This window comes from Bactrocera tryoni, chromosome 5 (assembly GCF_016617805.1).
Source record: "Bactrocera tryoni isolate S06 chromosome 5, CSIRO_BtryS06_freeze2, whole genome shotgun sequence".
In the NCBI taxonomy this organism is placed as follows: domain Eukaryota; kingdom Metazoa; phylum Arthropoda; class Insecta; order Diptera; family Tephritidae; genus Bactrocera; species Bactrocera tryoni.
Window position 1 is genome coordinate 62,614,353 of NC_052503.1, and position 25,463 is coordinate 62,639,815.

Below are 25,463 nucleotides of genomic sequence, written 5' to 3' on the forward strand. Positions count from 1 at the left end.
CCAGCGCAGTTTTTTTTTTTGATACTGAATCCACGAATTGTCAGAAAGATGGTGAAATGCTGTACATAGCTTCAGATGGACAGTGTTGGATAATATTATTGTACATGTTTTTATTAAATGAATATTCAAATTTTGAAAAAAACTGCACGAATATAGTTATAGATCCAATAAATATGGGTCCGTTACGAATGTACTGTTTGTATATTTGACCTTTAGTTATAGCGAAGACGTTTATTTGATCAGATAGATCTCTGATAGTCAGCTAATCCGTAATCCGTTCAAATTACGTTAAACCACCTGCCAAAATAATGATATATGTATGATCAGGTTCATTCCTGTGGTCAAAGTTTTTTCCGCTACGTACATATGTCCGCAAATAATAGGACTGAGTCGATTTAAAAAAAACGCCGCGTAAGCGTTGGGATGCCAGCTTTGGTTAGGGAGCTGTTTACAAGCAAGGCGGTGTTAGCCGGGCCGTTGTCGTGGTGCAACTTCCAATCGGCTGCGATGTCTTGTCGGACCCGATTGACCCTCCGATTGAGTCTCTTGAGGACTTCCATGTAAAATTTGAGGTTGACGGTTTGTCCAGGAGGAACAAATTCATACAAATTCATGGTGGACGATGCCTTTGATGTCAAAAAAGACAATGAGCATCGTTTTCACTTTGGATTTGCTCATTCATCAGCGATTTCGTTCCGACCCTCTAAAAAGACCTGGTGCCACCGACTTCTTGCTAAAGGAACATCTCGGTAAGCCTGCTTGATCATATCAAACGTCTCTGTCGCAGATTTACCGAGTTTCATACAGAATTTAATCGCGTACCTCTGCTCTGACGAACGTCGCGCGAAATTGTTTGTCCTGACTCTCCAGGTGCTCGGTGGTTGTATGTATGTATGTATATACAGCTGCGGTCAAATTCCTAGTAGTGTGCAAACGTAGAAGAAGAATTGTTAAGTAAAATCACTTACGTTACCTTTATTTTTTAATATAGCAGAATTGAGTCAAAAAGTTTTGCCATCTTTCGATGGTAATTGACTCACATCCGTTCTTCACAACCTCGATTTACATCAGAGAAAAAATCTTCTTGTGAATTGAGGATCATTCTCCTGCAAGCTAAGAAAAAAGTTTGATTACATAAACGTAAAGCGTGTTCAGCACTACTTAGCTTTTGAACGCAACTGTATGTAAATATTGAATTAGAACAATAGCTCAAACTCATATTAAAATCATAAAACTATCAAAAATTTTGATTTGATCATATACATACATACGTACATACATACATATAGAGTATGAAGAACATCACCCAATTCAAGTCAACATGCAGCGTACATACATATGTATGTAGAATCTACGTCTACACATGTATGTAAATATATGTACATATATGCTTAGGTATACACATAACATATGCTCATTCTTATTCAAATGGGATCAACTTGAACAAAATTTTCGAGTTCGTCATGTCGGTCTTACCACACCACGTTTCAAGCTGAAACATGCGCATCTAAAATACTTATTTGGTTAGACTCAAATTTTGTTTGCCAAAAACATGATTTTTAATCAGACGCACTGATATACATACATATGTACATACAGCAACGAAAACCAAAATTCTCACATAACGTCTAAGTTAATTAAGAAAATACATACATATGTACATAAAACAAATTTATGTATGTTTTCTCTCTCTCTCTGACTTCCTCCTTTTTGTACCTATTTCACCGTCATTTCTTATAATTTATTTTTCTAAATATTTGATTATTTTGTTATTATAATATGTATGCTGGTTCTGCTTTTTCTTGCATTATTTAAATCTATTACTCTCCGCGTCGTCAATTCTTATGTGCTGAACACATAGAGAGCGACAGACTTCAAGCGACATCTGTCAAATATTAAAAGCACACGTTCTTATGGACACAGTTATTGAGGCAGCTGCACAACTACATAACTGAGTCCATAAGAATGTGTGTATTTTAATATTTGACAGATGTCGTTTGCAATCTGTCGCGCTCATTGTGTTCAACACTTCATGTGTCCATAAGAACGTGTGTATTTTAATATTTGACAGATGTCGTTTGCAGTCTGTCGCGCTCTATGTATTCAGAGCGTCATTCAGAAAAAAGTGAAAATTTTCCATTGCCATATCTGTTTTGTTACGGAAAAGGCAAAAAAAACAAAATCAAATGTGTATACGTACATACATATACTTATATCGTTGTATGTTTTGTTTGCTTGCCTTTAAGTAGCACCCATTGGGCACAAACAAAAAAGGTTTGTGGCTGCCAGCGTCACGAACGGAAAAAAATTGAAAAAAACAAACATTAGCGATTGGTTTCACTGAGTTTTTCATACATATACATACATACATATGTACATATGTACATATATAAAGTAGAGAATTTGTTATAATTTTCACTACAGTCGGTCTTAACAAGTCAAAAAACACATTTAATTGCATAATACTTGACAATAACAGCTGTTTTGTTGAGGTTACATTAGCAAATGCTCATAAAATCAGAGAGAGCAATACGAATACAACACATAAGCAATGGTATGAAACAAGGCATTGATACAAGCTCTGTATCACAAGCAGAATAGATCTACATATATATACATATCCGTAGTATTCCACTTCTGATTAATAAAGTATGGTCTCGTTAGAGATACATATGTACATGTATGGCGACGGGTTCATAACCTCTCAACTGTGTAAAAAGTTAAATTTATTTCATTTTTATAGTAACTAATATACATTGTTAAATTAAGCCCACCAAAGTGGTCCAGAGATATGTATAGACTATTGTTCCGTTGATAGGGCTTAATTTTATTCTGCTGCTGTAGACCTGATCCCAGATAGAAAACAATCTTTCTTGGTTATATCCATAAAATTTGTAAAGTTATTTGAATAGGGTTTGTAGAATAGTATTTAAAGTCGTAGACTTGAGCGCTAAGTAAGCTTTCATTTTGTTATAACTAGTTGACAGTCCTTGGCCACGTGAGGAATTATTCTTCAGTTCGGTGTTGTTGAAAATATTCCCAATAATTTTGGGAAAATCATTCGAGATGTCAGTCCTTGGCCGGATAAAGCAGGAATAATGGGATGCCCAACTTATTCCAGTATGAGAGCGCCTCAAAATAAGCGTTTTTTGTAACATTTTCCATTATGGCCAGATCGAACAAAATAACAATTTTTGGGCATTTATTAATTATATTTAAGCTTGTTAGCTCTCAATCATTAAATGTTTCTAATCATTTTCCTTTGAAATTACAATTACGTTTCACCAAATACCTTTAAATTTCACAAATTTATTTAATTTTCATTGTTTTACATTTTTTATAAGAGGTCTTGAACGATGCAACAAATCCTTCCGTTTATATATTTTTTTGGTAAGATTTCAATCTGGCCATCGCTCGTTTGCAATTGCTAAACGTCAAAACCTCCTCAATCCAGTCAACTGTCAAAGTTTAGGTGGTTAGGTCACTTCCAGTGAGAGAGGTGTTGGGCATCCCATTATTCCTGGGATAAAGTCTGAGTTCGTTATGAATTGCTGTTGCGGTTCTAGTGGAAGATTCTTAATTTTTGGAAGAGATTTCTCATATCTTCATCGTGTCGATTGTTTTTCCAAAAGGCTTGTTTAAATCAAAACTGAACCAACCAAACCTGAACCTTTGCTGGATAAAGATCCGGAACTGTTTGGTTACGTCAAATCAATAATCTTGGAACACGCGAGGTATTGTTCTGTATATGTTATTGCACTTGTTGTTACAGTGATGAGTATAAACCCAGTTTGGAGTGAAAATAAATTGTCTTATAAATGATCTAACGGTATGCGCTGGTTCAAATCGTCGAATATTTGCCTCAAGAAGTTGCGCTTCCGGCGATATTAAAACATCGAAGTTCTCATCAATAAAACATCATGTAAAATTACTGTGTGTCCTAAGGAACTAATTCTTTTAATACCTTTCCTATGCTTAATTTCGATCTTTCTATTATATTATAAATATATACATATGTATATGCTATATATGCCGATATTAGACATTTTTGGAACAGAGCCAATGCCATATTCGAAAAACTTTTAATTTTTCAAATGTCGAATATAATCAACTGTAGCGCACCAAATTGATTTCTTGTTATGCATTGCTTTGCAAAGCAAACAAACAATCGTTCCTAATAAAATAAATAAAAGCGCAACAAAAACTTAACCTACAAACTTACATACACAATAATAAATTATGATGTAAAGAGTTTCGCTCTCGTCCTCTTTTCGTACTACGCTCTCAGGTGCTCATAAATTTTGCCGGGTCTTTTTGCTGGGTCTTATGTGCAAATTATCATATATACAATAATAAAGTATGTATGTATATAGAAAAGTTTGTTGCTTGCGTTGTAATTTCCTATTGCTTATGACTACCACATTGGTCTCATACTCGTAATACTAGATTTGCCTGTTACATATGCATATGTATGTACATATGTACATACCATACTATAAATATATTGCGAATTCTCAAAAGAGCTCGAGATTATTCCATTGGCCTTCAATTACATGTCCATATGATTGCGCTCATAACCCCAACTGTGATTTTTGTGCGCTCTCTGATGTTGGGTTTTTGGTTCTCCAACATTCATACATATAGCATAGTATATGTATATGCGTATGCATGTATATTCTGACATAAATATACTTAAATTAAGATATACATACATACATATACATATTTTTATAGTTTTGGATCTGCGTTTTGACCGTGCTTGTTTGACAGCGTTATTGACATTGAAGAAACTTTTGCGAAACCTTGATTTTCGGCGCCTAATTATATACTTGTATATATACATGTTTGTATGCATTTGTGGTACGGCGGCAATGCACTGGTAGACAGGAAATTCTTTATACATTTATTCACTTTTGTAGCGTCAAAATGCACTATCTATAAATAATTATCATGAAATAAATTATATTTGAATGAATACGCTTTAGACTTGCGTAGAAATAAGCAAAAAATTCAAAATTTCCCCAAAAAAATTTCTTCGACGCTTATTTTTTTTGAAAATATGCTTCACAGTTGCATTTTTTATAGCATAAAAGGGTATAAATATACTATCTTTATATTTATTTTAATAAGTGATAATGTAGGGCAGCAAAATGCGTTGCCTTCAACAATAAACCATGCCCAATTTCGCGAAGATAGTATCTGGTCAAATTAAAAAGTTGTCTATACACGGGCTTGATTTAGATCGATGTTGGTTAAAAACTATAGTGCTTCGATATCGGCGGTTCCGACAAATTCGAAGTTTTTTTTGAAGAGAAGAGGACATGTGCGACATTTCATTTCGATATCTCTACCGGAGAGAATTAATGCAAATTCTGGGATCCGGTTTTACCAAATGAAAAATCTTAAGGGGGTATTCTGGTCTAGAAGCATGAATTTCAGGTAATTTTTAAAGTGTCATAAAGAAAAGGCAATTAATATTTTTAGTATCCATTTTTTGATTAGTTATTTGTTAATTTTAGAAGAGTACAGAAAAAAATTAAAAACTAAAATAAATTCAAAAATTATGAGCTGCCGAAGTGGGGGGTCTCTCAAAATTTCCACGTGACCATACTCATGATTTCAACCCTCCTAGTTATCTGAAACCAAAAAAAAAAGATTATTAATCTAGAATAATGTCGCAATGGCCGGAACTACGGAAAAGTGGGAAAATTTTTTTTTCACAAAATGGCGACTGCCTGGAAAAAAGTTTTTTTGGATCACTTTTTCTGACTATTTCGAATTTTTTAAAAATAATAAAAATAAAAATATGGGTATGGGGCTAGTTCCAACCATAGGCAAGCCTATAAAGAAGACTCTATACAAATTTCAAGTAAATCGGTCTAGTAGAACCTGAGAAATCGTCCTGGGTATCGTTCCGAAAAAGTCAGTTTTGAGAAAAACGCGTTTAAAGTTTCGCGTAATGTCTTTTGTTCGATTAGTTCCGGCCGAACCAGTTTGGATGCCGGGTCAGAAAAATGCCTATATCTCCGAAAATAATTTGAATTTTGAAAAATCCTCTTGTACACATATTCTTGAATAGTTAAACTTTGAAAATATTAAAAAAAAAAATCGATTTTTTTTAGTTTTTAGACCAGAATACCCCCTTAATTAGAAACCATCATTAAGTCGTAGTAGAGGGTAAGGGTCTTTTGAATACATTAGAATGCAGTGTAATGACTACAATACAACTCTCGAGATGATAGTTTCTTTTTTTTTTAAGATAGAACAAAATTTCGGTGGCTTTTGAAGAGTCCCCAGTGTTTGAAGAAAAACAGGGTTATGAGCCACAAGGTATCATTCAAAAATAATCTAAGAATCTGGGGTAGACCGCCTTATGATGTAACCAAAACACCTCGAGGTGATAAAGTAATAAATGTAAATGTAATAGATTAATAGTTGCAAGGTTCATTTAGTGAGTGATATAGAACTGATGACTTCTCTCTCTATCTATATTTTTTGTCTCTCCTCATATTAATAGAACATGATAGATAGAATACTTCCTTGAACCTGTAGAATTGTTCAATGTTCTTATGTTTTTGCCAAGAGTTCGTCTCTTCAAGAGAACCGCAGCAACTGTTTTCTAAGCGTCTTTAAATACATACTCCCACTCGTGTTTTTATAACTGTAGTACTGTTCGTGAATATCTGTAATATTGTAAAATAATTAGAAAAAGGTATTATCTCGTCATTAAATATGGTATACAAAATATTTGCCGACGTAATTGATAAGCTTTCAGATGATGTATGTACTGTAAACGCTACATGTTTGCAAAGAACTGTACAAATTTTGTATTATGCAATCCTTGTTGCCGTGTACGAAATGCCGCTGAAATTATTTATTTTTAGTCCACTTCCACACTTATGTATTATGTTCGGGTCTACTAAGCTTGATAACGTTTAAGTCTGAAATTGATATGAGACTCAACAGCTGGCTTTCGAGTCACTAATGGATTCACGTGATTCGCGCACTGACAATATATTTATGGTTAAAGGAAACTAAATTTAAACACAATTGGGAAAACGAGAGCAGTTTGAAAAGCACATACGAGTAATGGCAAATGCAACACTGCAACCATATTTTATATTTTTAATAAATAATAAAATCATATAATCGAAGTTCGTTTTTATACTCTTGCAACATGTTGCCACATAGTATAATAGTTTTCTTAACTAACGGTTGTACGTATCACGAATTGCGCCCTGGTGGCGCCATCTATATTTCGACTTCGAATCTGCTATCTTTATCGATTGTCCAGTGAGAATTTCATAACATTTCATCGATTGGAAGTGAAGTTTTTGCGTTTTAAGTGTCCCCAGCACTTATAGTTGACTTGTGACCGAAAATATCGGTCAATGTGTAAGATATGTAATTGAAATACAGAGATAGTGCTTTTCTGATAATAGTAAATCTGTGTGTCAAATCCTTCAAATATCTAATGTAAAGATTTTCGAACTTTCGGGTGTCTTTATACCGCATACGGCCAACGTATGAGTTATCTCTATGAAAATGAATGATCTCTATGAATGAGTGTAAAATGCATAAATTTGGGCAAAAACTTGACCTAGTCCCTTTATAACTAATATCAGCATTTTTGAACATCCAGCTGACTTTACTCCAGCTGAATGCATGTAAGGAAAATCGTGGAAACCTTGGGAGTATTTTATTAGTCGGGCATGTTAATAGTATTTAGTATTGGCAAAAAAGATGAAATCGACTACTACGCCCAACTTCCATCTAATAATTATAATAATTTTCATTATTCCAACAAGTTTTATGCCGAATATATCGGTGAATGAGTGTTATTACGGAGGCTGCTATATATATTTCTGGCCTAGGCAACACTAAGAAAGTTTGACATTTTTTAGCATAACATCACTCAGAACGTTTTGTCATTTCACCGTGAATTGTTTTATTTACAGGGAATTAAAAAATTCATCTCGGCCAAAAAATGGAATTAACTCGTGAACATTTTCGTGCCATCATTTTTCACAACTTTCGACGTGGATTATCACGACAAGAGTGCATCGATGAACTAAAATCTTTGTATGGCTATGAAGCACCATCCTATAGCACTGTGAAAAACTGGTACAACGAATTCAATCGTGGCCGACGCTCGCTCAAAGACGAATTCCGTGAAGGTCGTCCAAAAACAGCCGTTGTGTCAGAAAACATCGATGCCGTACGTGAACTGATAATGCAAGACGGTCATGTAACATTCCTTCAAATAGAGACATGCCTATGCATTTCTCCCACCAGCATACATTCGATATTTCATGAACACCTGGTCGTAAAAAAGGTTTGTTCTCGTTGGATCCTGCACAATTTGACAATCGCTCAAAAAAAGGCTCGTGTGGATTGGTGTAAAGAAATGCTGAAAAAATACGATCGCGGTGCTTCAAAAGACGTTTATAAGATCGTCATAGGTGACGAATCATGGATCTATGCGCATGAGCCCGAAACAAAACAGCAATCGCCCGTGTGGGTCTTCCAAGGCGAGTCAAATCTAACGAAAGTTGTTCGTGGAAGAAGCACTTCGAAGCAAATGTTCGCCTGTTTCTTCGGCAAAACTGGTCATGTGGCGACTGTTCCGCTTGAGCATCGTAGGACGGTCAATTCTGAGTGGTACACCACCATTTGTTTGCCTGAGGTCTTCGGAGAAATTCGAAAAACGAACAAGAGAAGACGAATCATTGTGCACCATGACAATGCGAGCTCTCACACATCGGCTCAAACCAGCGCCGTTTTGACCGGCCAAAACGTAGAATTGATGGGTCATCCGCCGTACAGCCCTGACTTGGCACCCAATGACTTCTTTTTATTCCCACACATCAAGAAAATAATGCGTGGTCAACGATTTTCGTCGCCAGAAGATGCTGTTGAAGCATTCAAAAACCATGTTTTGGAGGTGTCTCTAGCGGAGTGGAAAAAGTGCTCGAAAATTGGTTTGAGCGCATGCAACAGTGTATAAATCTTGATGGAGAATATTTTGAAAAACAATAAAACCATTTTCGTTGATAAATTTTCCTATTTTCATTATTAGGCCAGAAATATATATAGCAGCCCTCGTATATATAAAATTGCTTTAATATACATATATTATCAAGTATACCTGATCGATATCAAAATAAATTATATCGTCCATTTCTTTGCCCCCAATATATCCGTTTTAAACCGTTCAAGTTGGTCACAATATGTGAAATTTTGGTGACACTTAATGGAAAAGTTTTTAATTAAACTATGTAATTTATACTAAATTTAATATCTTCGAGTTTGAAGATATATTTAATAAAATTTTAGCTGACGCTAGCTAAAATAGCTATAGCAATAAAACTATGTCTAAGCTAATGGCTCTTAATATGTCACGAATATCCTAAATTTGATTGTAATTTACTCACAATTTCATTTAATGATGAATGTTCGATTCTTTCGCAATATTTTTTAATATAAAGTTTTGCCTGCACTTGAAGGAATATCCCGAGCTTTGACACTTATATTTCACATGAGTATAAAATGTTCGGTTACATCCGAACTTACCTGTTCCTTACTTGTTTAAAAGCAGAATTAAAGTAACTGGGCCATCTTGATTATAAACACAGCAACCTTGGCTGAAATCTAAAAAAACTGAAATTGGAATAAATAACTAATTGACGTCAAAAAATGTTATAAAAATAATATTTTTTCAAAATTTTGGCATGCAAAGAAACATATTTTGTAAAATGAGCGGCGAATAGACTAAAGTACAAGTTTGATTTATAAAACTCCTGAAATTAATGTCATGACTTCTAAAGATCAATAGATAAAAATAAAATACATATCACCAAAATCTTAATTGGCAGGATCGTAGCATTTTCCAGGAAAATTTTTTTAAGGCTAGACTGGTACAAATCTCTCTTTTAATTCCCTCCGCCTTATTCCTAATTTGGCTTTATAAATTTCTTATATAGTACATATCTATATGAGAATGATATTTTTCGATGGATTATATGCTGATGATAATTTTTTAGGTTATTTTTTACAAATTTGTTAACTCTTATAGTCAAAATTCGCAATACCGGAAACTTGTTGCTAACTACATGCATAAATTAACATCTATATTTAATCTGAAATCAGATTCACGAGGTCGCACGTTGAACTCAGAACCGTCATTCGGTCTGTCAGTTTGTCTTTTTTGCGCACCATTCAGAGAGATACTGATAGCGAACAGAAACATAGGACTTGTAATAAAATAAAAATATATTTTAATTGATTAAAAAGTCGCAACTAATAAATATAATTTCAAAGATTAGAAGATTAACAGACATTTTACTTAAAAGACTTTGGAAATTACTTAAAAAAAGATGAGTTTATCAATATATTTTAAATTATCTATCAGTTTACTTTTAATTTATATAAGATCCAATAGTTACATCTCACAACTTGCATTAGTTACTTTTTTTTATTCATGAAATGCCTTTATTTTCACATTTATATAAAGTAGAAAGTGAGATAAGCCTACCCGGAGACAACGTGCATCAGCTCGGTTGGAGCCTTTATCTATTCGCCTAAATAAGTGCCGAGTGACGCCGGTCGAGGGTTGGGGGTCATTATAATTTAGATGAATAATGAGACGCAGACAAATTCGACGTGGAATCAGATGTATTCACGAGTTTGAAATGGTTTTAATCTGACTTTATATTAAGGTTTAATAAAGCAAGGTTCGATCACCAACCGCACTTGAGCGGATAAAGCCCAAGTCGTAATTCGTATAGATGTTATGAATTATAGTAATTATATCCGTTAAGGATCTTTTTAGTTTATTGTGTGTAGACATGAGCTTTTCTACTTTTGAAGCATACTGGATGTATGTAATTGTAAAGTCTTACAACAAGAGCTTCGTTTTTAAATGTATTTAAAGTAAGCACGTGTTGACTTCGCATGCGACTATATTGTGTTCATGGTATTGATAAGATTTAGTCTATATATTTTAATAAGTTGGCAGATAATACAAATATTGAAAATCAAATACAAATCTCCTGTACTTTGAAATTTACTCGTGTAGAACTGTGTCATCAGCTTGTCGGTTATTTCCCTCATTTTTTAATTAGAATTGTATAATATTTGTAAGAGCGTGTAACGCAGAGAGAGGTTATCTGCGGTTCAAAAAATGTTTCATGTTGATTTCAGTTTAAATTTTAAGGATTTAAATGTCTCAACTTTCTTTAATGCTTCATTCTAACGCTTCAATGTTTCGAATTTCGCAAACCTACTTCTTTGGCGGTTCATTGTCTATTTAAACTCTTAATCAACATTAAAGAGTCACTCTCATTTGCTCGCATTCATGTTTCTTCCATATTAAATCACAGTTATCAATACATTTTAAATTATCTATCAGTTTACTTTTAATTTATATAAGATCCAATAGCTATATCTCACAATTTGCATTAGTTCCACTGTGTGTCAGATATTTCTGTTGTTGCGCTTTCTGTTTTGCTCTCTCAACATTCTTATTATTGTTTGTTTCCATGCGCAAGTGATTGAGGAGAGCTAAAGATTCGCTTTCGCGCTCATTTTACAATTGCACAGTGAGTCTTACTTGAGGAATGCATAGCTGGAAATATTTTTAACAAAGTTTACGGGAAATACTACGTTAAAGCTGCTATCAAAACAGAGCAAAGTCTGTATAGAATGTTTTAAGCGGTTATGTCCACTTGTGCATTAAAACAAAATCGAGTTTCTTTAATTATAAAACTAAATTTTAGCTAAAACATGTATGTATTTAATGTGCATATGTTGTATATCCAACATATGCCTCAAAATTGTAACTGCCTTTTTCTCTTAACGCTATTCTAAGAGTCGCGGTTGAAAATGTCTTCCAAGGAACGATCGAGTTCTTGTTTTCACACGACCTTCCTAAATATATGTATATTATATGTAAGACAATTATCGAAAACAAAACATTTTTAATCAAAATTTCGAATTTTTAGTCTCAGAATTGTAAAATTTTTTTTTTCAAAAAACTAATTTTTTTTAAGGGTTACATGGGCTTCCTCGGGTAAAAAGCAGCCTTTTTTCAAAAATTTTTCCCCATACTATACAAAATGAAATATTTTACAAGTATTAGAATTTTTTATTGTTACAAACATAGTACACTATTAACAAGAAATTCTGAAATTTTTGAAAAAAAAATATGTTAAACTCGGACATTGCGACGCCATTTCTGGTGACCCCCGGAAAAAAGATGCGCCCGCGTTAGCAGGATAACTCCTTATACCATGTTCAGACAGAAAATTTAAAAGATTAGATTATATTTAAGCATTTCATAACCCAACAGTGTTCTCACTGCCGTTAGAAAGATCAAAAAACAGCTGTTATTGTCATTCAAGAATTCACATCGCTTAATATTTATCAAAAGAAAAGATTGTCATATAGTATTTTGAAATAAAAAGACGGCGTTTTTTAACATTTTCCATATAATAGAAATAATGGATGCATTTTTTCATTTGTTAAGTCGATTTTCAGATAAAATTAGATTCATTGCTTAAAAAAAATTTGTTTGTTTACATTTTTTCCCTTTGTAGTGTCTAAATCAGCTGTGATAATGTAACAGATTTCCAGTGCTGACAAGTAGATTGCGCAAAATCAGAGTCGCACAGAGAGATTTAGCGTGGATCAGTTTCAAATCATTTCAATGAAGTGATTTGGAACTGTCATTTTTGTATGGCGAAATCTTGATAAATTTTTAAGATTAGTGGGATAATCCATTCAACAGCCGAAATCGTGTGATTAAGTGTCGGTCTGAACATGGTATTACAGAATCATCTAAAGTTAAGTTTTAGTTAAAACCGTAAGGGGGTATTCTGGTCTAGAAGCATGAATTTCAGGTTTTAAAGTGTCGTAAAAAAAGACAATTAATATTTTTACTATCCATTTTTTTGATTAGTTATTTGTTAATTTTAAAAGAGTACAGAAAAAAATGTAAAAGTAAAAAAAGTAAAAATTTTCAAAAATTACGAGCTGATGAAGTGGGGGGTATCTAAAAATTTCCAAGTGACCATACCCATGATTTCAACCCTCCTAGTTATCTGAAACAAAAAAAAACAAAAGATTATTAATCTAGAATAATGTCGCAATGGCCGGAACTACGGAAAAGTGGGAAAATTTTTTTTTCACAAAATGGCGACTGCCTGAAAAAAAAAGTTTATTGGATCACTTTTTCTGACTATTTCGAATTCTTTAAAAATAATAAAAATAAAAATTTGGGGATGGGGCTAGTTCCAACCATAAACAAATAACCTATAAAGAAGACTCTATAAAAATTTCAAGTAAATCGGTCCAGTAGAACCTGAGAAATCGTGGGTATCGTTCCGAAAAAGTCAGTTTTGAGAAAAACGCATTTAAAGTTTCGCGTAAAGTCTTTTGTTCGATTAGTTCCGGCCGAACCAGTTTGGATGCCGGGTTAGAAAAATGCCTAAATCTCCGAAAATAGTTTGAATTTTGAAAAATCCTCTTGTACACATATTCTTCAATAGTTAAACTTTGAAAATTTAAAAAAAATTTCGAATTTTTTAAATTTCTAAACCAGAATACCCCCTTAACTTAGAACTTGGGCGAAGAAAAAAATTTAAAATTGGATTTTTGGTAGACATTTTTCAAAAAAAAAAGAAAATTTCATATAACTTGTTCAGTTGTTTAACTATACTCCATGTTTTTAACCTCTATCGCACCTAATCTATCCCACTGTGGATCTGTGTGTCAGTGCTCTTTGTTGTGCTCTCTTCGTGAGCGTTTTCTTTATTTACTTGGTTTGTATAATCAGGCCGCACAAATGTGCTCCAATCTATTAACCGATAACGCCAAAGCGGAAAAAAGCAGTGAACACCATGCTCATCAATTCGATTTAAATAGCTTCACAGCCGGCAAAAACCTCATTCTACTCAACGGTTGCGGCCAAAGCAGTACTCGTATCGATCACTTAAGCCCGCGCACACACGCACACACACACATACGCATCTACAAGCAGACGTTTTGCTTTTGGCTATTTTGAAATAGAAAATAAAATAATTTATTGCTGATTCTAGTGACTTCTAAAGAATCGCTTGGGAAAGCAGATAACCAAATTTTTTTACAATTAAAATGGGTAAATTGTGTTTATATTTAATTTATGAGTAGAAAAATTATTTGCCAGAGAAAGTGTTCAAACTGCAATTTGTTATATAATTTTAATGGAAAAATTTTTGGTTTTCATTCATGTGTTTGTACTTGCGTATATAATTTCTTTTGTTGTGGCTCAATAAACGAAATCTTTGGACTTTCAAAAACAAAAATGAATTTAGCGGAGAATTATAATTAAAAAAATATATAAAAATTAATCAAATTTTTTTCTGAAGTAGTTCACTTATATAAAAGTTTACCTTTTATAGTATTTTTTTTTTCTTTTTTTTAAGTCACAGTAAGAATTGTACACTTTTTTTATTTTTAAATCAATAAATTTGTTATACGGATTTATTGAAATCTTATGATTTCAAAATAAAAAAATTATTAAAAAATGAACTATGCTACTCAAAAAGCTTACCTATTTTTTAGTATTTTTTTTTAAATAATGTAATGTAATTTCGATCCAAATTTTATTGAGCAGTTTCCATTAAAATTAAATCAGTAAATTTTTGGTGAAAAATTTATATTATAAAAATATGTATCGTATTTAAAAATAAATTGTTCAAATTTTTGTTCGAAAAAATTCACACACATACATATGTTTTAAAAAAATTTGCTTTTTAATACTTAGCAAGCGCAAAAATTTTTTAATAATGAAATAAATATTTTTTTTATAAACAATTGTGTTGAAAAAATCTCATTGAACAAAAAAAAAAAATAAAAATAATTTTTAAAATTCAAAAAACATTAAAGATAAAAAAGTTAAAATTAAATTTTTTTTGAAAGAGCGAAAATGTTTAATTTTCAAAAAAAAAAATAAGATTGAAACTATTTTAAAGTTGAAATAAAAATTAATGTCATTAATAAGCGAATATTTTCAATTTTTAAACTTTTAATAAATTTGGACTAAACAACTTTTGTATATAAACATACATATGTATATACATATATTAAAAAAATAATAATATTTTTTTTAATTTTCGAATTATGCTGATTTTTTTAAATTTTATTTAGTAGATCTTATGCAGAAATTAATTTTAAAAAGTATCTATTAGCAGTTTCTTATATCTTTTTTTATGATATCAAAAATTATATGTGTTCGTTTGAAAGCGGTTCAAAACAACATTTTGTACTGATAATGTAAAAAAAAAATTAAAAATTGAATTATAAAAATATTTGTTTTAAGATTTATATACACTAAATATTTAATATAAAATATTTAATTTTTTTTAATTTGTTTTACACTATATATTTAAAATAGAATTTCATAACACAGATCAATCATCCATTTTGTATTATGTTTTTAATACTAAAATTTTGTTTAAAAATATAAAAATGTGCTTTCGAAAGTTATGTTTTTAGTAAAAGAAACTTGAATATTTTAAATATTGTATTTTTGCGTTTAATATGCCAACTTTTTATTATATTTCTGCGCTTCGCATTCTTTTATTAATTTCCTTCATATTTTTACTTCTTATTTACAGAAGCAATGCGTAAACTCGACGCCACATTGGTCGCCTACTTGGCCGGCGAGACTAAGTTGCAATCGAAGCAATTGGAGCCGGAGCTGGAGCTGGATTTGAATTCGCAGAATGAGTCGAACGTCGACGACAACGATGAATATGTTCTGGAAGAATTCGCCGATCCCGTCGTTGAAACGGTTGAGAATATCACACGTGAAGAATTGCAGCTTTTCAGGCGCATCAAAAGCATGAAACTGCAATTGGAAGCGCTTACACTAGAGCCAGAGGGCACTAAACGTATGGAGCTGCTGCAAAATGATACACGTCCGATATTCACCGTTGAGTGTCAGCTATCGCATGAATTGATCCAAAATTTGCCACGCTACGAAATGTTCCACATTATGCAATTCGAATCGGAGAAATTCCAAAGCCTAACGCAGTGCACCCGTTTCGGTCAGGAGGCTCAACGCGACATCAACCTAACGCCACTCATCGATGAACTCGACAATACTTTGAATGGCAATGGCAACGGCAACGCTGCAGCGGCTGGTGATGCGCCCAACTTTGGACGCATACACTTTGCCGTCTGGTGGCGCGAACCGGGCACTTGCCTCAATGAAATGCTCGGCATGGGCGTATTCGAATTACGCGAACTCTACGATGCCGCGCTGTTGGAGCAGTGCAAACGCATTACGATTCAGCGACGTGGCGTGCCGCTGGCCAATATCTATTTGAAAATCAATCTGCTTTTGTGTACTTTGGCTGACACCAACAACAACAACAATGCAGCCGATTTGAGCTATGAGGCAGCCTTGCAAGCCATGAAACAACAGCCAGGCGGTGGTAATAAGAGAAAGGGTGGCAGCGGCAAGGGTGCCGCACAATCTTCGGCATCTGGCGCGGCGGCTGCCGCCAATACCTCTGCCACCTCCTCGAATACTACAGGTGAATATCAGGTTGAGCGTTTGGTGTACTTGAAAGATACCGACATTCAATGACTAAGAACACTGTGTGTGCGCGTGTGCGCGAATCCGCCACTCGTTGGTGAATCAGAACAACAACAAAAACCTAATGGGTATAATAACAATAGTACCCGCATCATAGATTCTGCTAATTACACCATATTACAAAAATCTAATTTCATCATTATTACAAATCATTGCGTCGATGATTTTGTATATGTTTTAGTATTTTTTTTTAATAGTTACGATTTTAGAGTTGCATTTTTTGAACAAAACAAATTCTTATTTGTAATTTTCTTAGTTTGGTTTACTTTAGAGTTTATTATAAATAGCTTGAATATAATGGAAAAGAACGAACAAGAAAAAGAAAAAAAAAAACAAAAACAAAAAAAACAAAAACAAAAAAACAAAAACAAACTTCGTTGTATTTTTTGTATCTATATATTTGTATGTATGTATTTTATGATTTATTTTGCCTTATAATAGGACATTACTCACACCCATAGCGTTAATTTGGTGATGTCACCTTAGCAAATGGTTTTGTCTAGCCTTCCGCACGCCTGATATTGCGCGCCTAATTAACTAATTGCTTCTATGTGCTTTGAGTCATCGATGGTCGCAGATATTTCTTTTATAATTTGAATTGTATTTCGTTTGTTTGTATCACAAGGTTTCTAGGGCAGATACCATCTTCGAAACTATTTTCGAAAACCAGATTATCGTTCTGGATACTGTAGCAGCTTGCTGGATGACCCTTATCATCTCTTTACATGTTCCGCTAAACTTAAACTTACTTAATACCCCTCTCCTTTTGGTTCGACCACATCGAGACAGCCCATTTCCTGGACCTACCCCTGAGTGATTTCCATGACAGTTGATGACAACTACTATTTGTGGTATAATTTAGGTTAGTACTACAGCATCCATTAGACTTTTTGCACAAATTGCACCTGAAAAGAGACGCTAGAACGTAATGCTGTTGCAAGTATTGCCGAAAATTCGTGCAGAACGTGATATATTGACAAATTTGCAACAATGCTGTCGTGATCGCCATCTCGCATGCACCCAGGCCTTTATTTTTAAATCTGGGCCCATAGAGCCAACTGCCATTGAAATGGATACGGTTACTTCGAGAATCAGGTGTTCAATATTACTCATAGAGCATTTATCATATCAGCGATTCGCAGTTTTTCCGTGAATAATATTCTGTGGCTAAGTACTACACCAATAATGGAAAAAGTACTGGAGTTATCATGTCCGTCCCAAAGGCAGACGGATCAACGTAACCGGAAGGCACCCCGATTTTTTCCGGCTAAGGACTGTTGACTCAGCATTCCTCTGGTCATGTTAATTATCATGTATATTTTGCAAAATCGCGTCTTGGACTTTGCAATTTGAAACACTATCCAGAGACATACATACATCCCTTTGTTTGCACAAATTACAGCACTCATCCCTCAATTTCGGCGGGTAAAGTTAAAAATTCACATCAACTTTTTGCTCCGTTATGTTCTTCAGGGTATATCTTGTAAATGATTATTGCGTAAATGACATTTGCGTCAATACTTCATTTGAATGAAAGAAGTTGAATATAGTTCATTGTGAATTTATTAATCTTTACCATAGATTTGCTTGCTTTGTATATGGTTATCTGAAGCTTGGCTATACAAATTTTTGACGAAGAACGTGAAGTATGTTGCTTGCTTACTCTGATTTGTACCTATTCATACTTCAATAAATTCGTGCTTAATCTCAGATTTTATAGAAGAGAGAACTTAGTGTAATACCGCCTACTAACTAGCGTATTTCCCAGTAAGTCCCAGAAAGCTTTATTTTCCAATAAAATTTTCGTTAGTATTCATTCTCTCACTCTCAATTAAAGAAGAATACTTCGATCCACTAAAGTTTTTGAAAACAAAATCCTTATTATGCTTCTGAAACCGACTTATTTTCAATCAATAAAAACAAGCTAAGCATGGATAAGACCTAATCAGAGTAGGATTTATTGTACCAAACAAATTTCCCTAAAATGTACTTTGTGTTGGAATTTGCTGTTAGGCTCTAGCTAGCCCAACCTTTTCTAACTGTAACCTTCTCAAAATAGAAGGAGCTATAACTTTCTTGTTGTTGTTATCGTGGTGGAGATGGAACATATAAGTTCGGGTCCGAGGACAGAATAAACCTTAATGTAAATAGATATTGCATTAATTACAAAAGCAAAATGCGAATGCGACCGATTTGGAAAATTTTATTATTGGACAAAAGGTTTGCGGCTTTGTTGTTTAAAAACTGATTCTCAACTGCTACATACAACAACAAAAGAAATGTAACTTAAGGCATTAATATACATATGCATATAGAGTATGGCTTCTCTGTGTGACAAAAGCATAAAAAATAAATTAATACTAAAAATTCAGTTCTAAATTATTTTAAGGGGGTATTCTGGTCTAGAAGCATGAATTTCAGGTAATTTTTAAAGTGCCGTAAAAAGAGGCAATTAATATTTTTACTATCCATTTTTTATTGGTTATTTGTTGATTTTAGAAGAGTACAGAAAAAAATTAAAAACTAAAAAAAATTAAAAAATTTCAAAAATTATGAGCTGACGAAGTGGGGGGTCTCTAAAAAAGTCCACGTGACCATACCCATGATTTCAACCCTCCTAGTTATCTGAAACCAAAAAAAAAAAAAATTATTAATATAGAATAATGTCGCAATGGCCGGAACTACGGAAAAGTGTAAAAAACAAATTTTCACAAAATGGCGACTGCCTGAAAAAAAAGTTATTTTGGTTCACTTTTTCTGACTATTTCGAACTTTTTAAAAATAATAAAAATAAAAATTTGGGAATGGGGCTAGTTCCAACCATAGACAAGCCTATAAAGAAGACTCTATAAAATTTTCAAGTAAATCGGTCCAGTAGAACCTGAGAAATCGTGTGTATCGTTCCGAAAAAGGCAGTTTTGAGAAAAACGCGTTTAAAGTTTAGGAGACAATTCTAGTGAACACGGACGCCACGTCACAAAATCGGCTGTATCTCCGAAAATAAGTCGAATTTTGAAAAATCCTTCCAAGGTCATATTTTTGAAAGTCTAAACTTTCAAGATATGCAAAAAAAAATCGATTTTTTCAAAATCCTAGACAAGAATACCCCCTTAAATTGGCTGAGACTTCACCAAAAGGCTGAAGCTTAAAAATAGTTTGACAGGAAAACCACCAAGATAGCAAATAAACTCGAATGACATTTATACATATGTACATACATGCAAATACAAACAAATATAATATATGTTCCAAAATGTTTTTTTTTTTTTTTGTAATATCGCCTAAAACTATGCATCAAAGGTATTCTTTCAGTACGCTGTTAAAATTATTTTTTTATATTTCGTATATCATATTAACCTAAAATATCTGTATTCTCATCACAGCTAAACAAGCCAACACCAAAGACAACAATAACGAAAAAGTCGGCACAAGCGCCGGCTTTAAGGATGAAACGCTGAAAATACGCCTATTAACGGGTTTGATCTGCGCCACTAAGGTGAAGTATTTGGAAGACACGGCGGATAAGCAATTTGACCTAATGTGTGAGCGTTTTTGGAGAGCACAACCCTCCACAGCAAATGCCAAAGGTGCCAGCCAGTTCTACTATCAAGAGGTTAGCGAGTTTATTAAAAGCATATAGCTTGTTTTTACCAATTTTAGATTATTGTAATCATTTACTCTACTTTTAGCAATTCTCCATTTTACGTGACACGAACTTCTTGAATCATGTCAGAAGTAAACATTTACGTATACTGATTTACCAACATCTACTAAGCAAAGTGTTTGCCGATGGAAATGGTAATATGGAAGATTTGGCAAAATTGGAACCTTGGGGTTTAGTCTTATTGCCGTTGCAAAAATTCTATATAGCATTTAGTAACGATGATATGGCAAATCGTATGATTAAAGAGAAGGTGTGTGTGTGATTATATACATATTTATTATGGTTTGACCGTTCTTTCCCAAGTTGATTTTTTTTTTAATCAATCCTTAATTTTACTTCTCCCATACATTTTACAAGGGACTTTTTGATATTTTGCACATAAACTCTTTATCTTCAACAAAAATAAAACTTCAACTTTAGAAATCTGAAATTTTCCGCTTTACGAAAAAATTTTTGAATACTTTGTTTCATAAAACATGGCTTTATAAGTAACACGCAGTTCAAATTATGCATCAAATGTGCTGAGCATTTATACAAGTGCGTTGCTCATACGACATGGAGTACCGTATGACTGCTCAGTTACTGAGCTTCAATACTTACACTTGATATACACTTTAACTGCGTGTTATTTTCAAAGGAGTTGTTAAATAGAAAATGTCATCAAGACCTTCTTTGTAGGACGGACATTTTTGTACAAGAATATTAATTTTTAAGGTTTTATGCTAACTTGTTAATGCAAAATATCAAAAAACCCCATGTTATATACTTATATACAAATATATATAATATTTACACATTGTTTAAATTTAAAATAAAGAGCTGGTTAACATTGGTTTCGTTTTTTAGAAAAAACTGAAACTTCAGCGGACTTTTGCAAATAAAAAAAATCAACTTGAGTAATGACGAGCACACCAATATATATACATATGTATTCTTTTATTATTGGCAGTATATATAATATTCATGCCTTTTTTTCTAATCGTTTAGATGCCTGTTATATCTTTTGACGCTTGGGCAACCATTTATGGTTCGGATGGACAGGCGAAGGGCGAAATCAAATGTCTACTAGCAATTGGTAGTGAACAGCAGATAAATGAGCTTAAAAAGCAACGCGATATCAGACCCATACACTCCGACATATTTAACAATCTGGGTGCAAATTGTGATAATCCACTATTTGGCACACTTCGTATGCCGACCAAGAACTGTAAGCATGCGCTTGCACACACTGACAAACAAGACAGTATTCGCGCCACAGTAGAGTTGATGGAAATGTTACAGGAGGCATTACAAAAGAACAATAAGACTAAGGAAAGCAATGAAACACCAGACACGTCACCGTCACCGCCACGGGCGACAAAAACCTCAAAACTAAGTACAGAAACAGTTCCAAGTATCATTGAGGATGATGCGCCATCTACATCACAGGCCGCTGCTGGGTTATCAAAACCTACATCAGCAACTTGTACAACCGATGCTGAGGTGGCCGAGGGCAATAAACCGATGGAAAAGTCATTCAAATTTGAGCTGACAATAAATTGTGCCGTTGGATTGACACTAAATCCTGGCGATCGTTGCAAGCCTGGTTCAAAAGAATGTAAACGTTCGATTTCGAAACGTTTTCCGCCAGGTGAACCGCCATCTACGTACGTCACATTCCAGGCGATCGACTGCGTAGGTAGTAGTGGATGCTATAATTCACATGAGGGGAACGTATATGCCACGAAGGTTGCGGTACGCTCTCTAGTACCGCATTGGTTACAAACTTTTACGGTCACTGTGGACGGGGAACATTTGACAAATGTGAGTAGATTGATGTGCTTTATGCATATACATACATACATATATATAAATTGTAGGATTGCAAAAAATGAATTAAAAGTTTAATTGAATTAAGTTTTTTTTATTTTGTAATCCCTAAAATCTTAATTAAAAATAGAGCTCGCTTAGAGAGATTTATATTTTAATCAATTTAATTTTTTAAGATATCGATGTGCACACGTCTTTTTCTCCCCAAGAAGCTACTCTCGTTTCTAGCGGCAACTCGATTTCTTCGTCTGCTATAGGTGGTGGTTTGACTCCTAATGCGCCATTAACTGAATCAGTCAGTGCTTGTCGCAAGTTAGTTGCGTCCGAAGTTTGGTCGACGTATTGTCTGATGTCGTCGACGTAGTTAAGGAATAACCTATTGATGTTCCTAGGGGGCGGTTACACTCCAAACAGGTGCCTGCAAGGGTGATTTCTACGAAAGCAACCTAGCAGTAACTGCCTGAAGAGGAGTTCATTAGGCTCCTTAACTGGGAGCATATGGGCCTCAGTACGTGGGTGATCGTTGGGGACATCAAGAGACATTCCGTCGTTGTTCGGAGTGCAATGTTCTGACAAGTATGAAGCTTCCTCATTTGCGTTTCATTTCATCCAGGCGACATATTGGTGCGGCGCAATTTAGGACCGGCCGGCCGATTGCCTTGTAAGTTCCCAACAACGTTTCTTTGACCTTTCCCCATGTGCTGCCGGCTAACGACTTGAGGATTTTGTTGCGGCTCTGTACCTTGACAATAATCGCGATCGTATGAGGACTTAAGGTGCACAGACTGTCAAAAGTTACACTTAAAATTTTAGGATTATTCACAGTCGGAATTTTGACGCCATCGATTGCAATATTATAGTCAAGTCTGTACTGTGTTAAATTCCGTGCAGTGAGGAAGCATGAAAGCGTTTTTTCTTGTAAATTCTGATTTTGGGAATACTACGTAAATTAAAGTTGTTTCCCTTTAAAATAAAAAAACAAAATTGTGAATTTTTAAAACACAAACATCTTGGAATTAAAAAAATCCGATTTTGTGATTAACAATTGAATATTTTATTTTTAGTCTAATATGTCGGGATTAAAAGATCCACTCTAATTTTTGTTTTAAAAAATTTGCAACCTGTTCTATATATGTACATACATATCTCGTAAATTTTTAAGCTATACCAATAATATAATCTAATTGCTACATGTTTAATTACGTTTATCTTACAGATCCGGAAAACTTTCGTTTTGAAGTTATGGAAGAAGGCGAATGTGCCATCAGCTAATGACAGCGGAACAAGTACCACCACAGAATTGGTCCCCACGCCGAATGACGATGCCATCATCGGTTATACAACTTTGAACTTGCATATTTTCGTGAAGGGCCTGCAATTAGCTGGAGTTTTCAATGTGTTCGATTTCAATGGACGCATTACGGGAAGGTTAGAGCTACAAGCCAAACCCGCGGATGACTGGTATGTGGAGCATATGATGGAACAACTTTGGCAGACAACACATAAAGAACAACCAAATATGGTAAATAAAACAAAAACTCCGGCTGGTGCTGCTGCACCATCTAATTATGATGCTGCTACTATTACTCTTCCTGATGCTGCTGCCGCTCATGATTCACAAGTTGATGCTGAAATTTACGAAATGGGAAAATCGCTCAAAATCAATCATCTAAATCTTAATGAAGCTGTCAATATTCAATACAAAGATTTGACAAAAATAACTGAACGTTTGCGCGCGCGTCTTACTGACGTGACTGGTACAGATTTGCCAGATGTGTTTAATATGGGTACTCTAAATGATTATCAACCACTAAATGAATTAGATGAAGACGTAGAAATGGATTGTGATTTCTATGAATTTCAGCGCGATATTAACGATCCATCAGCAGCTGCAACCGACATTGATATAAGTGAAAAAAGTGATAAGAATGAAAAAAATGATCTCATAAAGACGGTGCCAGGCGCAACCGATCCCGCTATTGATTAGTGGCAACGTAGACGCAGGGCTACAACTAAGTCAGCGTTAAAATCAAGAGCTATTAACATTACAACTAATATAAAATATATCACACTCTAGCGCATTTGCTCCAAATAATAGCACATTTAGCATCACAACTAACATTTTTGGCACCATCACCACCGACCGACCGTAATTGCATTACTACCACAGGCTAGCTCCTTCATCATTAAACCGCCTACATACAAACATTTATAATAAAAGCTCAATAGTACTTAATGAGCTGTATACGACAGCTGGAACGAAGTCTGCATGTTTTTTTGCCAATTTTTATTATTAATAATAAAATTATATGTGTACCAGTATGATATATATGCCTATTACTATTACTAATTATAATTATAAAGGAAGTTTTAAACGGCCTGCAAATCTTATATATAGTTAAGCGAAATTGTTATTACTTTCTTCTTCCCTTTTTATCATTATAAATCTTAAGGCAAATTCATAGACGAGATAAAGGAAATAAAAAATACTTGCAACTTTATTTCAGTTATACTAATGAAAACTACATATATACAAAAGTTGCTGTCTTTATTACGTCTATACGCCTCCAAGTATTTCACTAAATTAGCATTAATTGTTTATTATATATATGTATATAATTGCATATATACATATATAGCGATAAGTATTGAATTGTTTATTAAATTACGAATGAAAGAGAACTTGTATTCATAAATGAAGTATTTATTTGCTCTAAACTATTATTATTTTTATTAATTAATATAATATTTGAAAAAGTCCAATTTATGTTGAAGCTATTGGTAAATTGGAAAAAATGTAAACAAGTAAACATAAATGTATTTCAAGTCTTATCTAAATAAGTCCAGCAACAAAATCTTTGTGTATGAATTTAAAAATGAAAATCAAAAGAAATTCAATAAAATGTTACCGGTTTTATGTGAAATTAAATGGGCCTTTTTTAATACCTTTACAAAACAAATTGTATGGTACTAGTTTCAAGTGCAAATTTAGTTTCAGGAAATAAATTTGTTAATAATTACTGCGAATGTTATATTTTTATACCCTGAAAAGGAAATATTAAATTCGGCAAGAAGTTTGTAATATTGAAAAATATTATGATTGGGTCATGTCCGCCTGTTTGTATATAAAAGAACTAGTTGCACATTTGGCTGAACCGCCGATATTGGATTTGTATAGCATAATGCTTCCACATAAACTGAACAATCAAATACATGCCCTTCTAGGGAAAACTTTTGTATTTGCCGAGATATTTTCACGAAATTAGACATGGACTGTTGTTATTCGCTTGGGTGGTAAGGTGCAAGTAGATTGTCATCGAAGTCATCTAACCGCAGGCCTAGGAAACG

The 25,463-nt window shown here is 33.8% G+C and overlaps 1 protein-coding gene across 5 annotated transcripts in view; it reads left to right on the plus strand.

Moving 5' to 3' along the window:
• Positions 1-25,044, plus strand: part of LOC120776500 — a 31,404-nt gene extending 6,360 nt beyond the window's left edge. For 4 of the 5 annotated variants that reach the window (XM_040107190.1, XM_040107191.1, XM_040107193.1 and 1 more), the window contains 5 exons: positions 15,657-16,580; positions 20,026-20,255; positions 20,332-20,556; positions 21,294-22,109; positions 23,332-25,044. In XM_040107190.1, the coding sequence (XP_039963124.1) occupies positions 15,657-16,580; positions 20,026-20,255; positions 20,332-20,556; positions 21,294-22,109; positions 23,332-24,102 (2,966 nt within the window). In that variant the 3' untranslated portion in view covers positions 24,103-25,044. Of the gene's footprint in view, positions 1-13,940; positions 14,156-15,656; positions 16,581-20,025; positions 20,256-20,331; positions 20,557-21,293; positions 22,110-23,331 lie in introns of those variants that run through there. The other variant, XM_040107194.1, reaches the window with a different exon arrangement.
• Positions 25,045-25,463: the final 419 nt, after the last annotated feature.